The sequence below is a fragment of the Cyprinodon variegatus genome, unplaced genomic scaffold, assembly GCF_000732505.1.
Source record: "Cyprinodon variegatus isolate N-32 unplaced genomic scaffold, C_variegatus-1.0 Scaffold68, whole genome shotgun sequence".
Lineage (NCBI taxonomy): Eukaryota > Metazoa > Chordata > Actinopteri > Cyprinodontiformes > Cyprinodontidae > Cyprinodon > Cyprinodon variegatus.
The window spans coordinates 815,303-829,045 of record NW_015150521.1 but is presented as its reverse complement, the minus strand read 5'-3'; the positions used below and the strand labels follow the sequence as shown (position 1 = coordinate 829,045).

General features: G+C 35.6%; 1 protein-coding gene across 1 annotated transcript in view; it reads left to right on the top strand.

Annotated features, from left to right (window-relative positions):
- LOC107083073 (protein shisa-9B-like) overlaps window positions 1-9,719 on the top strand; it is a 16,993-nt gene extending 7,274 nt beyond the window's left edge. Inside the window, exons 3-4 of the mRNA XM_015372018.1 lie at window positions 7,147-7,287; window positions 8,918-9,719. Coding sequence (XP_015227504.1) covers window positions 7,147-7,287; window positions 8,918-9,300 — 524 coding nt within the window. The 3' untranslated portion in view covers window positions 9,301-9,719. The remainder of the gene's footprint in view (window positions 1-7,146; window positions 7,288-8,917) is intronic.
- Window positions 9,720-13,743: the final 4,024 nt, after the last annotated feature.

Here is a 13,743-nt window from a genome sequence, read left to right as displayed (position 1 = left end):
TGAACAGAACTTCCAACCTGATTAAAACCAAAAAACGTCCATCATGTTTGAATAAAAATGACTAACACCTTTCATTTTGCTCATCGTTGCCCAATTTGCACAAACACTGTCACTGTCTGCTTGAGTTTATTTCACTAAAATGGCAGAAAAATGGTTCACCTTAAATTATTGTTGTAAGAAATTTTACACATAAAAAAACTTACAAAAGATTTTATTATACACACCAACCATTAATAATTTCAAGGGAACTTAAAAGGGGAAAAAAAGTAAAACAGTTGCAAAAAAAAAAAAAAATCAGTTTTTATTACAAACTGTAGTTCTGCACTCCACCAGTAGATGGTGACATGTTCACATGAAGCCTCATGAACTGTGGGGATCATTGAAGCAATTTGGCCAAACGGTTCAATGCCTCATGAGGCTTCATCTCACCATCACTACTAATCATTAACAATTTCAAAGAAACTTAAATGTGAAAAAAATGAGAAAAACAACTGCAAAATTCACAGATCATAGGAACTCAGAAAAAAACACTAATAAACAACCCAGCAAGAGGCAAGCTGCTTAAACAAAGACAGCCACCCAGTCCATATGAGTGTGCTGGTTTAAATAGGACCAGCTCTCCTTTGATTGGTGGGACAATCAAGCCAGTATCCAATCGAGGAGGGCTTGCAAGAGGAAGGGACAGAAAAAAATGTAGGAAACAGGAAGTGACAGGAGGGTTTCAAGTTCCCATAGCGGCGCCAGCTGGCAGGAAGCTGCAACTGTACCTGCAAACATAATCTGAGAAAACAAGACACTCACACTATAAACAAAGGCCACTTAGGTAAAGTTTAAATTTAAAAGAAACTCAGCTTAATTTGTACTGAATCCCAACAAAACAAAAAGTTTTTAGTTTTTTACAATCAACATCATATCGACATTTGTGATTGAGATCATAGAGCAGAATTCTTATATAAATGAAAAAAAGCTGAAGTTAATACCAAAACTTGGAGGATAAGTACAAACAGCTTATAAAACTACTGATTCACGTCTTGTGGGTCAATTCATCGAACTGCAATAAAAATTTTGGATGGAAATTGAAAACATCTTACATACATATTGGAATACTTCATGCCATGCCATTTATTTTCAAAGTTCTGCGAGACAAAAACAGACTCAATTCATGTAATCCTAAAAAATATTCAACATTTCAAATTCAGTTGCTGAAATTTTCACCCAAGTAATGCAAAAACAAAAACACCCGATCAAAGATCCTACTGGCTGTTGAATGCATTAGTCATGCCATCAGAAATCACTAAGCACAGACACTAATTACTAGTGACAGTGTAGAGCTCTTTCTTGGCCAACACTGCAGGCCATGGCTTCTTGCCTTTCAATGCAGCCTTGCTCTTTCATTCATCAGCATCAACGCCTACACACACCTACGGTGATGTGCATATGCAGAGTCCTTTATTTTCTTAATTTGCCCTCCCAATCTGCTAAAGAGTCTTACATCATAACATTATTATACTGAAGAGCAGTTCATTTATGCACAGTTAAGCATTATTTTCTTTGTTATAGTTTTAAATAAGATTAGTTGCCCCAGCATGAAAAACTAAACGAATGTTGAAATTAGATTCTAATTATTAAATCCAATGTTAACTTGAAATAAATCAACCTGTTCAGTCCTGTTCCCCTACAGCGAGAGAATTCTGGATTCAAATCACTGCAAACACAGAGACGCCCAATACTGACTTGTATCTACCCTGTCTCTCGTCCTCTGGATAAGGAAGGACAATGATAAAACCTTAAAAAACTGATATGTCAATTTTTTTTATTTTTAAGTGATCATAAAAAAGTTTAAAGACATAAATACCTACTTTATAAACATTAATGATATTTAAACAAATCAGTAATTTTATTTTGGAATACAGAAAAACCCCCAAGAATTGTTATATTTCAGCACCACAAGCACAAAAAAAAGGAAGAAGTTAAGTTTATGTTAACATGAATTATTGCTTTTTACTGTATGTTAGAATTCACAACACCTACAACATTCTGATCAAGACTTATTGAGCCAGTAGTTATTGATTAATGACATGTAGTTTAATTGAGGTTTGCAGCTGTTCTTCAGGCAGAAATCCCTGGAAGTTAGACAGTGAGGTATGAATATATTTTTGCACAAACTAAAACTAATTTTAACTGTACAGTTGTGCTTTCTAAATATAAAGACAAATAGTAGTAGATTTCAGATGCTTCAAAAACCGCAACTGAAAGGTTATTTCTTTGTTTTTTATTGTTCTTTATTGGACAACTGTCTGTGGGATGCCAGCTTTGCAGGTTTTATGAGCCGTTTAAGTGCTGTCATAATGAAATGTTATTTGATGCATGCTTAAGTTTAGCAGTTTTAAAACAGGGTCTCTTTTTGCTCTGAGTCAGCCAAAGAGAACCGTCTTCTCCCACTGCCATCAGTCCACAGATGTATGACAGTCCATTTTCTCACATTTAAATAGAGATGCCTTATTACTTCATCACCTCTGATGAAAACCATTAAAATGTCAATAAATAAAAAATTTAAACAAGACTTAATGTTAAGGGAAGATAGTTACATTTCACCCATGGATAGAAAGCTGATTTGGAGCTCTTTTCCTGTTGCTTTGTCGTTTTTAAAGATTTGTGCATAGTAATGCATCTAATAGCTATGTCCTGATCACTGATAACTGATTAAATAGATGCCACCACAGACTGTAAGCATCCATTCAGCCTGGGATTTTTCATTTACTTCTGCTGAAAAAAATTTTCATTAACTTCTGCTGAAAAAAAAAAAAAGCCCACAACAGAACAAAGTAAAGATGAGCCATTATGTCTTTTTGCACTTTAAAAGCATATGCAATCTAAACAAGCAAAATGTATACCGTTATCTATTTAATTTTAAAAGAGAAAAACCCTGTTCCGTTTACCATAGAGCTACAATAGAAGCCGATATTAGGCAGCAAACAGGCATACTTCTTTAGAGATTTGGCAAAACAGCATTACCTTAGTAACAGTAAGTTATTATTATAATCAGTAACCAGGTAGTCATTAGCACAGGAGCACCACAGGGGAGTGTACTCTCACCATTTTTTGTACTCTGTACGCTTATGACTTCCATTAAAAACACACTCCTGTCATCTGCAGAAATGCATGTATGCACCTGCAGATATTGGTTGTTTCAGAAATGGACAAGAAATTGAGTACACGGAACAGGCAGGATGCTTTAAGGCATCATTTGGAAACATTAATCTGATCCTGAATGAGAATTAAGCAGCGTGAGAGGAGATCCTTCCAGCCTATAGTCATTACCATCTAAAAAAATACAGTAAAGAAATTCCTGTAAGAGTACAAAAAAAATTGATTTAGCTTAAATTCAATAATTTATGAATTGAAATGAATGGGTAGAGTTCATTAGTTTACAGGCAATAACTTTTTAAGGAACCAACTCTCTCTTATAAAGAGGAGAAATGAAAAAATCTGCACAGTTTGTACAAATCACTGCCAGCCCACTGATCATTGTTATACTATGAAAGAACTCAGGTAGTTCTAATTTGAGCTTAGAAAAGCGCTGCTACCCAAAGATCTGCGTAGAACTAGAGAGGTAAGCAAGTAAAAGATGTTGTCTCTGCTTAAGGGTTTTTGGAAGATTTTCCATCTCTGAAGCCAGTGCACTCTCACGACTATCAGACTATTTTTCAACAGTAGGTTTCTCTCTGAGGAGTTTACACTGGTCCTTTCTAGTCTGCATTAGAGTTATTCATGTGATCAAACAAGCACTGAACTCTGCTCTCCAGAGCACGTAGTTTCATAATCCCGCCTCCTGCTCTCCTATATCTGGTCTGCTGTCATAATTCATGCAGCTGTTAGTTCATACAAATGAAAAATGGAGAACAGATAAGCAGATTATGGCTTGTCTACATTGAAAAGAAGGACAGTGTTATTTACTTATGCAATCGCCTTTTTGGAAACACAAGTAGGAGGAAACTGCTAAGTGAGCTTAGTGTTTGGAAAAAATCTTTCATTCCGTTTGAGACAGCATGAAAAGTCAGCTGAGTACAAAACATAGTGAGAAAAATAACAAGAAAGGGAACAATAAGGGAGGGACAAAATGTAGAACAAATAATGTATGTATTTTCTATTAAAATTTCATTTTCTGTATAAGAGGTCTGTTTTATGTGTTGTCTTCTCAATTCAGAGGCCCCCTGCCTGTCTTTGCCTAGGGCCCTACATTTCCTAAATCCGCCCCTGCTTTGGCCTGCCCTGCTAACAACATTGTTTAGGTCAGTTTTTACCCCCCAGTTACCCCTCTCCCCCAACAACAGTTTTGTAGAAGTTGAACAAGGAAAAGTAAACAGCAGGGAAATTAAATTTTGGAATAACATTAACTACAATCTTCTATAATCACAAATCTATCACCTTTTAAGTGTAATTAACTTAATTCCAACTGCTTTACTACATAATTCAAAATGGCTATCGATTAAGTAAAAAATGTTATTTATTTAATTCATGTCTGTCAGCACTGCCAAATGAATATTACCGGTAATTATAAAATGTATTTATTATTTAAGGTATTTGATAGGTGATAGTTGTTTAAATTATTTAGTTTTGGAAGTGTACTCAGTAACCTTGACATTAAAGAAAAATAAAACCTTTGATGAGAAAAATAGCTGTCCAAAACTTAACTTGCATAGAAGAAAGCTGGAGGAAGCCTGATTATAAACACACTGACTAGTTTATTTGTTTTTTGAAACCTATTTATTGCATTCTAGGCCAAATATGTAATAATAGAATAAAAGCATCTTAAAACTGAGTAATGTTTTGTATTTTCAAGTAAATTTAAAATATGCTCCTGCTTATATGGAAGAGTTCCAACCAAATGAGAGCCTGTGTTCATGGCCCACTTACTAATGAAATGGAAACAGGTCAGTAAACCCAAAAAAATAACCTGAAAATTTAACACAGATAAAGAGACGTCCTTTTTAAAAAATAAAAAGGTCACCTCTGCTTGAGTTCTTGTTGAAAAATCTGTTGTATGGGAGATGTTTGTAGATTTATTGATTAGCCAAAATAAGTATATTTCTATATTGATCATTCCAGTTCAGAACTGTAATTGCTTTACAACCTGAGAAAGGAAGGCAAACTGAGACTGGTATTGAGTAAGTTTGTCATTGTAAGCTTTGGATAATGATGTAAAAAACAATATGAATACTTAAAGCTTAAATTGGTTGTTCCTTGCAGGACAGATGGCTGGGTTAAACCTTGGAGATTGTATAGTATAAAAAAAGGAAAGGGACACAGCAGCTGCTCTGCTGGAGCAGTAGATTTTTTAAGTTTCTCTTGCAATATTGTGTAGGACTGCATTGATAATTTATGCCTTTCCAGTTTAATTAGTCCATCATTGTAATGATCACAGCCCCGGTAGGTGATGTGATTATTCACTGATTTCACCTGCCGTTCCATTCCTGCTCTCTAATTATCATTAATCTTATTCACCTGCTCCCTCTGCTATATATATGGTTCAGGGCTCAGGATTTTGGCTCAGAACCCTGGGGAGGACAGTTTTAATTCCCGTAAGCCTGGCTCCAAGGTGGAGACCAGTTTAAAGTTCTGCAGTAATTCCGGTACAATGTCTTGTCTCTGTCCCTCAACCACTGAGGTAGTCTGTCTCCATCTGTTCGGATCGGAACCCCTGGTTGGGTTACGGATTCCTGCAGTAAGCTTATCCTCATCAGCCCGCGTTTCTGCTCTGTTTTATCATTTCTGTGATTTAACATTTTGAAACTTCCCACTGTCTGACTTGCCTTGAATACTGGCCTCAATCGTCCCGTTTATGACAATTATTTAACTTTCTTGCTGACCAAAGGGAAAAAAGGGTCTAATTAACCTATTTTCTTGATTAAGAAACAAATCAGAAAACTTTCTAGACCAAAGATTTTTGGACTTGGCTCTTTAACAACACTGTTAAGAAATTAATAATAATTGTGAACTTTGCTGACAATGAAACCGGTGTACTGGATATCGTATGATCATAGATTATAGACAGGTGCCTTGGTTTGTTGGGGGAAACTGAAGCAATAGACAGTGAATTGTATACCTGTTTTAATAGGTTTGACAATGCCAGCTATCAAACATTCTTAACACTAGCCCCATCTGTACTGAACCACTTACCACTGTGTCTGGTGGCAGATGCTGGTCTCTGAATGCTCAATGGTGTTGATTAAATCCAAATGTTGTAACACATAAAACGCCTTAATTACTACAATGGGTGAAAATAGCTGTTGCAAACCGTTCTACAATAATAAACGCCTAAAACCCAAGCAAAAGTTCAGCACAATATGACTGTTCTGACTGAATTATCACTTCTTCCTCTCTTGTCTGAGTCTCATGAGGAAATCCTCCTCTCTAACAGTTGTTAGCATTTTCTGCTAATGAGCACCAAGCAGCCAGCTCCACAACCTGGCCCCAGCCCATCCCTGCTACATAGCCCCGTAAGAGGTTTAACTTCACAGGAAGTGACAGAATTTTGCGTGTTGTCCAATAAGGGCCCTACTTTTTGAAGCTCAAACCTCAACAAGGATTTTGTATATACCCCTGCCCCACTTACCAAAAAAACTGTTTAAAATGGGAACCTTCAAACTGCTATATATATATATATATATATATATATATATATATATTTCATCTCTGAACAATGCATATTACACTTGTACATGATATTCTGCAGCGCTGTTGAAGCCTAAACTATCACTTGTTTTTTGGAATGTTCAACTACTCTTCATTAAACTGAGTAAAGAGAGGAAACTCTGAACATCTGTTTCCTTCTGCCATGCCAGGGAGGCAGGAAACCAGTCCATTTGTTGTATAACCCTTAATTTAGCAGATGTCTACTATAGGATTAGTTCAGTGCAATAAGGACCAGTCAAGATTCTCCAGCTGGCTCTCAAAAGAAGCCGTACTTAGAAAAAAGTGACACTATAATATAAATGTAAATATTTTACAAAAATAGTTCTAAAGTAAAGAAGTCAATGTAAAATGTTTGGTATACGTAAGTATCAGCTATCAGTTTAAATTTTGCAAATGAAATAAATGTTGGAGGTTGTTGTGTTATAAACCTATTTTTTTTTTCTTTTTTAGATAACAGTCAGATGAACAATGTGGCCCAGTCTCCAACTTTAGTAGGTCAGCCATATCCCGCAGTGGGACAGATCACCAGCCCATATGAACAACAGACCCCTCTGAAGGACCTCAACAAGTACAACACCCTGAAGGCTGTTGGTAAGATGTAGTTTGTGATAAAAGGAAGGAGTGGAATTTATCTATTTATCAAAGTCTTTATAGGAACATTTTGACGCACAAATGGATAAAATGATCTGCATCATATAATGCATTGAAGAGCATTTAATGTAATTCAATTTGCTTTGTATCTTTGTGCAAAGGACAAAAAAATTCAAGTTCAAACATAGCTTATTTAAAGCCTTGTGGTTGAGTCTTTGTTTTGCATAAGTCCTTCTATTGAATCCATATTCCATCAATGTCAGTATGGAAAGAAACAGAGCTTATTTATAGCAGCTAAGTGTGCTAAATTTAAAATGTCTGCAGTCAATAAACATTTGAACAAAAGAATATCTATCTCCATGTCCCAACATGGCACTGGGCTATTTTTTCTTTTCCTTTTATTAATGTGAATTTGGAGCTTTAAACATAAAGATTCTGAAAAAAGTGTTATCATAGCTCATAGATGAAGCTAATAGAATAATGATAATTAGGACCAAATGTATAGATACTCATTACGCTGTGCTATATAACATAACTTACTTGGCATTATCTTCACTCAGGTAATTTACATTTTACCCAGTACACAAACATTTGTAAATATATATATATATATATATATATATATATATATTTTCTTTGGGAAAAGATAGTAATAGCACTTATTTAAAAAAATGTTATTAACAAAGAGCCAAACAGAGAAATGATAATATGCAATAGAAGAATATATTGATTGAAGTTAATATTTTCTTGATGTAAACCAGTTTAACTCTTGCAAAGTTGAAGAGCTTACTCAAGCATCTTTATTCGCATCTGTTGCCAATCCATTTTGGGACCATCATGATCTGAACGGTCGTGTTAAAAAAAGGATGTTTAATTACAATACAGGAAGCATAATCCATGATTTAAGATTATATCATGATGCAAAACAGAGCAAATATCTGGGGTAATTAAAGCATTTAAAGCGTTTCTTTGTTTATACATTTATAAATATACCCAATGCTATATATTCTTAACAGTAACTTTAATGTTCTCCCTTTCAACCCTGTGAATTTATACAACTTAAAGGTTTTCATGTATTCTAATAACTTTTAAAAGCTTTTTGTGTGGCAGTAGCTCTGCATATAGTTTTCTCTTGATGGCAGCAAAAAAATTCCTGAATCCTCCTTCCTGAAATTTTCTCCAAAGGTTCTTTGCTAAAATATTTGTCTCCTATATTGATTGAAACAGAACTTAATTGCTTATACCAACACAAAGTTGCACATCATTGTGAAGTAAAAGGGTTATCATACATAACTTTTTGAATGTACACAAATAGAAAAAATTGGCTGTGAATGTAACGCCCTCCTGAGCATACATTGTAAAAGCATTTTGCACAACAGTTACAGCTGAGAGCCATAGGTAGATATGTCTTAGCTTTGGACTTCAAGAGGAAAAGCAGCTTAATGCTTGTTTATTATTAGACATCCAGATATATTAAACGTAATGAAACATTGTTGCCTAAAACATTGTGAAATGGTTCATGGAGAATCCATAGTTTTGCAAGGTATCGTCAGTTATGTTGCATGTTTCAGTTACTGAAGAATTATAGCTGAACCATAATAATCTCATCCCATTATTTTCCCATTTCTAGCAGAGAAAGCCAATGACAACTACCAAAGCAATCGCAGGCAAGCAATTGAGATGGCAGCCAAGGGCATCCTCCCCATGGAAAGCGTGGATATTGAGTCAGAACCTCCAAATCCATACAGCCCGCCCAGACAGCGTTCTATGAAGCACAGCGAACACAAGTACAAAAGCCACAGGAGCCACAGCTCCCAGTCACTGTCCCATATTTCCAACATAGCAGTCAGCCCAGGGGGACTGAGATCCTGGCAAAGCAAAGACATGCTGGGACTCCGACAGAGCTATGGCCAAAAGAAACCCGGCATCACAGAGAACGAGCTACACAGCTCCCGCTACATGCCTCCACAACCCTACTTTGTTACCAACAGTAAGACAGAAGTGACAGTATGAGCGTCTGCTATCTTCAGGCTGAAAATAAGCCAGAATAAAAATAAAAAAACATGGAAACTGCTGCCAATGAGTGGCGTTGCAAGGAAGTAGCATGGACTGTACTAAGTGCATCTGTTTTGGGAGTGAGCAGCAAGAAGCCATCTATAGCTGCTGCATCCTGAGACAGGACCTGGAGTTTGTCGCTGAGCCTCATAGGGGCACTGTAATCAAAATGTCTTGTATGATGCTCATTTAATCTCACTAATACCAAAATGCTCAAATGTCCTCTCTCAGTGTTGGGATGTGAGAAACTAATTACTTTCATGAGTATCTATTGAAATATAAAACTTAGAATTTTCTAATGTGTTGTGGACAGATACACCAGTCAGATTAAACTAGGTTGTGATTGTGTATTGATTAAATAAATGAGGTTTGTATTTTAAAAAAAACCCACAAAACTAATCCTAAACCAAAAGATAGAATTACTCAAATCATTGATTTTACAGAAATTGTATTACATGATGCCTGATATGAAGTATCGATTTTCTTTCACATATATAATAAATTTGTCATGGCTTAATTATAAACCCTATAAATCCCTCATTATATTGGTGTTTTGCAATTCACACTTTACAGTATCAGACTATCACCTCATGCAAGAATGGCTCACATTTAAGGAAATGTTGGTTGTAACTCTTCATTTAAATAGTGTCACAAACCATGAAAACTGGCTTTAAAGGTCTTTTACGTTTTTTTTGGTGAATTCCAGGTTCATCATAGCGTTCTTAAATATAAAGGACTCTGTAAATGTGCTAATGTTTATTTAAATGGCTCAAGACACATTAAAAAGTCTGTTTGAAGTCTATGATTCTTGTTTTGCTTTAAAAAGGTATTTATATAAAGCTTAGGATTGTAAAACCTAAAAAAGTTGGGTTTCACCAATAAAGAAAAATGCATTCAACAAAAGAAAATTTTGTATTCAGTAAAAATGTACTAAATAGAGAATATAATTGTGAGTTTAATGAGTCGTTTAAATAATTTTGTTTTTACTCCAGTTTTTTTTTTTCTTGTTTGCTAATTTAAAATGTTGGAGGTTTGCTGCCTCTATTCTGTTTACATCCTCGTTCTCAATCATAACTGAAGTTTTATCAACCCGTTGGGAGCTCAGTCATTTTCTTAAAAATGCCAGGAGACATTTTTGTTAATTAGCAGATCGTGTTTCCTACCAACAAGGTTGGTCCCTTTGAAAATTAAATGAGCACAGTAACCCAGTTCAGTCAGACAGCATGCAACAGCTATGTGCTGGTTGTAAAATTCTACAGCAATGGTCTACTCCTTAAATGTTTGACAGAATATTGGAAGCAGAACTATGAAACTTGATGGATACTTGGTCATTCATTTATAATGCCCCCATTCCGGCTGTGTTTGGTCGAGTAAAAAACTGGTTAACCAAAACAAAGCTCCAAGCTTATCAGGGCATTTCACTGATTTTGCTCATTTATCAAGTACAGCTAGACTAAAATCTTTGGATACATTAAAAGGCTACAACAAATATTTCTTTATAGATAAACTTATACAAAATGCTGCAGCGTATTCCTATCTGTACAAGGCATTATCTCAGCCTGATAGAACAGGAATTTATTTATGTAGTCAGTGAAAATTGCCTTGACCTACTAAAGGTTTACTGTTCATCTGAGCCAGATTCATTTTAGATGTTGGGGGGCCCACTCTGGTGCTTCAAAACTTTGCACTTGTCTATCCGTACTTTTGATGAAGGGAAAAAGTAGCTTGCAACAAGTCTGCTTTTGAAATTATCATAAAAAAAAAAAAAACAGTTGAATATAAAGGAGCTCTTTTTCCAGAGAGGAGTGGATAGTTCTCTTTGTTAATCAGAGCTAGAATGTGTCATTATATTCTATTATGAAATAAATAGCTTCTTCCTCTGTCTCTCACGGCAGCTGTTCACACACGGTGCTGAAAAAGCACCATGCTCAGCAACTACTTTTACCTCTATTTGTTGTTATTCTAGTTATGCATTAGGAATGATGATCAGTCGGGTAGCCTGTTAATTAAACTTGATTTCTGTTTTGTCTTATGCAGTTATTGACAGAACTTCTGCTGCCACCAACAGTTTTTTCTAGCTTCTATTAATCAACCATGAAAGCATTTCCAATGAATAATCAATTCTCTTTACATCGGAAAATACCTGTCGATGTTGGAATCCCTTGCCACACATTCTGGTATATACTGGGTTTCTTGTTAAAGACAAGCAATAAAGAACCACACACCTCCAGGCTCCACTTAATGTAATTTGTGTTTCAGCTTAAGTAAGCAAAATACAGTTTTCAGTTGGTCTAAGTTAAGAGCCAAGCAAAGATGTTAATATTGAGGTGAAAAAAACTAGAAGAGCTTGGAAAAAGTAGAACTAGTAGTTCAATTGATTGATAACTACTATAGAATAATCGGATGATAGATGGATGGCTTGAGTCTGCAAAGATTTTTTTTTTTTTTTTATCTTTTAGAGTCAATTGATTATTCTGATTTTTAGGGTCACAATTTGATTCAAAAATGATTTACAATCAGAAACTTTTTAATTCAAATAGCAATTTTTCTTTTCAAATTGTCTCGGTATTCTGCATACATTATGCATACATTACATTATTTCTTTACAATGTCTTGAACTGCCTTCAACTGAGGCGTATTGTTATAAATCCTCTGTAAGGCAGTAAGCAAAGCTAAAAAGCAATCTTTTTAGCTGTTGAGGAGCTAGAAGGACATTTTTTGCATTGTGTCAGTATGCTGCTCAGGTGCTTTCTACAGCTTTTCCACTTCCTTTAGCTCAGGGCTATGTGACGCTAAATGAAGCCAAGAATTTGTCATATTGCTGCAGTATCAATTTAATTTTACAACGATTGCAAATTGGTGACTTAATATCAAGCTGTCTTCTCCCTGGGGTATTGTAAAGTGTGCCCAAACACTGACTTGGTGGTTTGAAATACAATCTCCTCATGCTCCATGCTAGTGCACTCCATTCATACAGAAGGGACTCGCTAACTACTTTTCTATATGGTTTTAAGGCACTAAAGAAAAAAATACGTTAAACATTGAATAAAGCATCAATCAATAGCTGCATTAATACTGTTATTGTTGCATGAGGTTTTTAGAGGACCCAAATACAGAGACGGAAGCTCAGGTGTTTTTTTGCAGATTTAATAAAAAAAATAAAAAAAATAATAAAAAATACAAAATTCAAAGTTCAGAACTGATCGACAAGGAAAACTCAAGAATCAATAAAGCTAGGAGTCACAAGAGAGGAATAAACCAAAAGAATGACGAGGATCCAGCAATGAGTAACTGAACAGGAGGTGTATATATGGGAGACAGAACCAATGGGAAGACTAATTAGCTGAGAGGGTGCAGGTGTAGACAGGAGTGACTAGAAGGAGCTAAGAGAAAGGAGACTGGCACATGGGGGCAACAGACAGGAACATAAAAAATGAAACCCTGCTTAAACATAACACAAAATGTAAAAGAAATCAATGATCAAGAAAACACTGAATAACATAAATCAAAGTGTAACTGAGAACTTACAAAGAAACTTAAAAACAAGACCACAAAGGGCACAATTATGACACTCTCCATACCTACTTTAGTGTATCACATTAATGCATTATTATTGCATTAATTTGAAAACATGACTGGCTTGGCATGTTGATATGTTATTATTGAATCAACACAGCTGTTGCTTAACTATTTTGCATTGAAGCTGCAGGAGAGAGTTTTAAGAAAAATTGACTTTGCCTGATAACTTGAGCAAGCACTCCTGTATTTATCTTGACTCAGATGAAGTCCTCACACAAAAGAAACAATCAGACCCCATTTAGTGAGACTTAAGGATCAACTGTCTAATCAGGTAGTCAGTAAAACAGGAGCACCGGTACTCTCACTATTCCGCTTTAACTCCATATTCCTCCTATTCTAGTACAATACAGACTCCTGTCAGCTGCAAAAAATACTTGGATGACTGCAGTCATTGGGTGCATCAGAGAAGGAAAAAAAGCTTAGCACAGGAAGCTGTTGAATAGCTTTGTGGCATAGTATGGAAAATATCATGTGTCTAAATGTAAACAAAACAAGGGAGATGATTATAGATTTTAGAATAAACAGGAAGAAGTTGAATCCTATTAACATCATGGAAGAAGAAGTGGAGATGGTGGAGCATACCTTGGTGGAAAACAGACATTACTGAAGACACACCTGTGAAGTCTTCTACTAGAAAGGACAAGGCAGACAGTACTTCTTAAAGAAGATTAGGTCCTACAGTGTTTGGAGCAAGATTCTGCATATCTCCTATAAGTCTGTTCTGGAGAGTGTGATCTCTGCCCCCATAATTTCCTGGGGCAACAGCATTGATGCAAAGGGCTTGACATAGTTAAACTAGTTAATAATGAAGGCCGGCTCTGT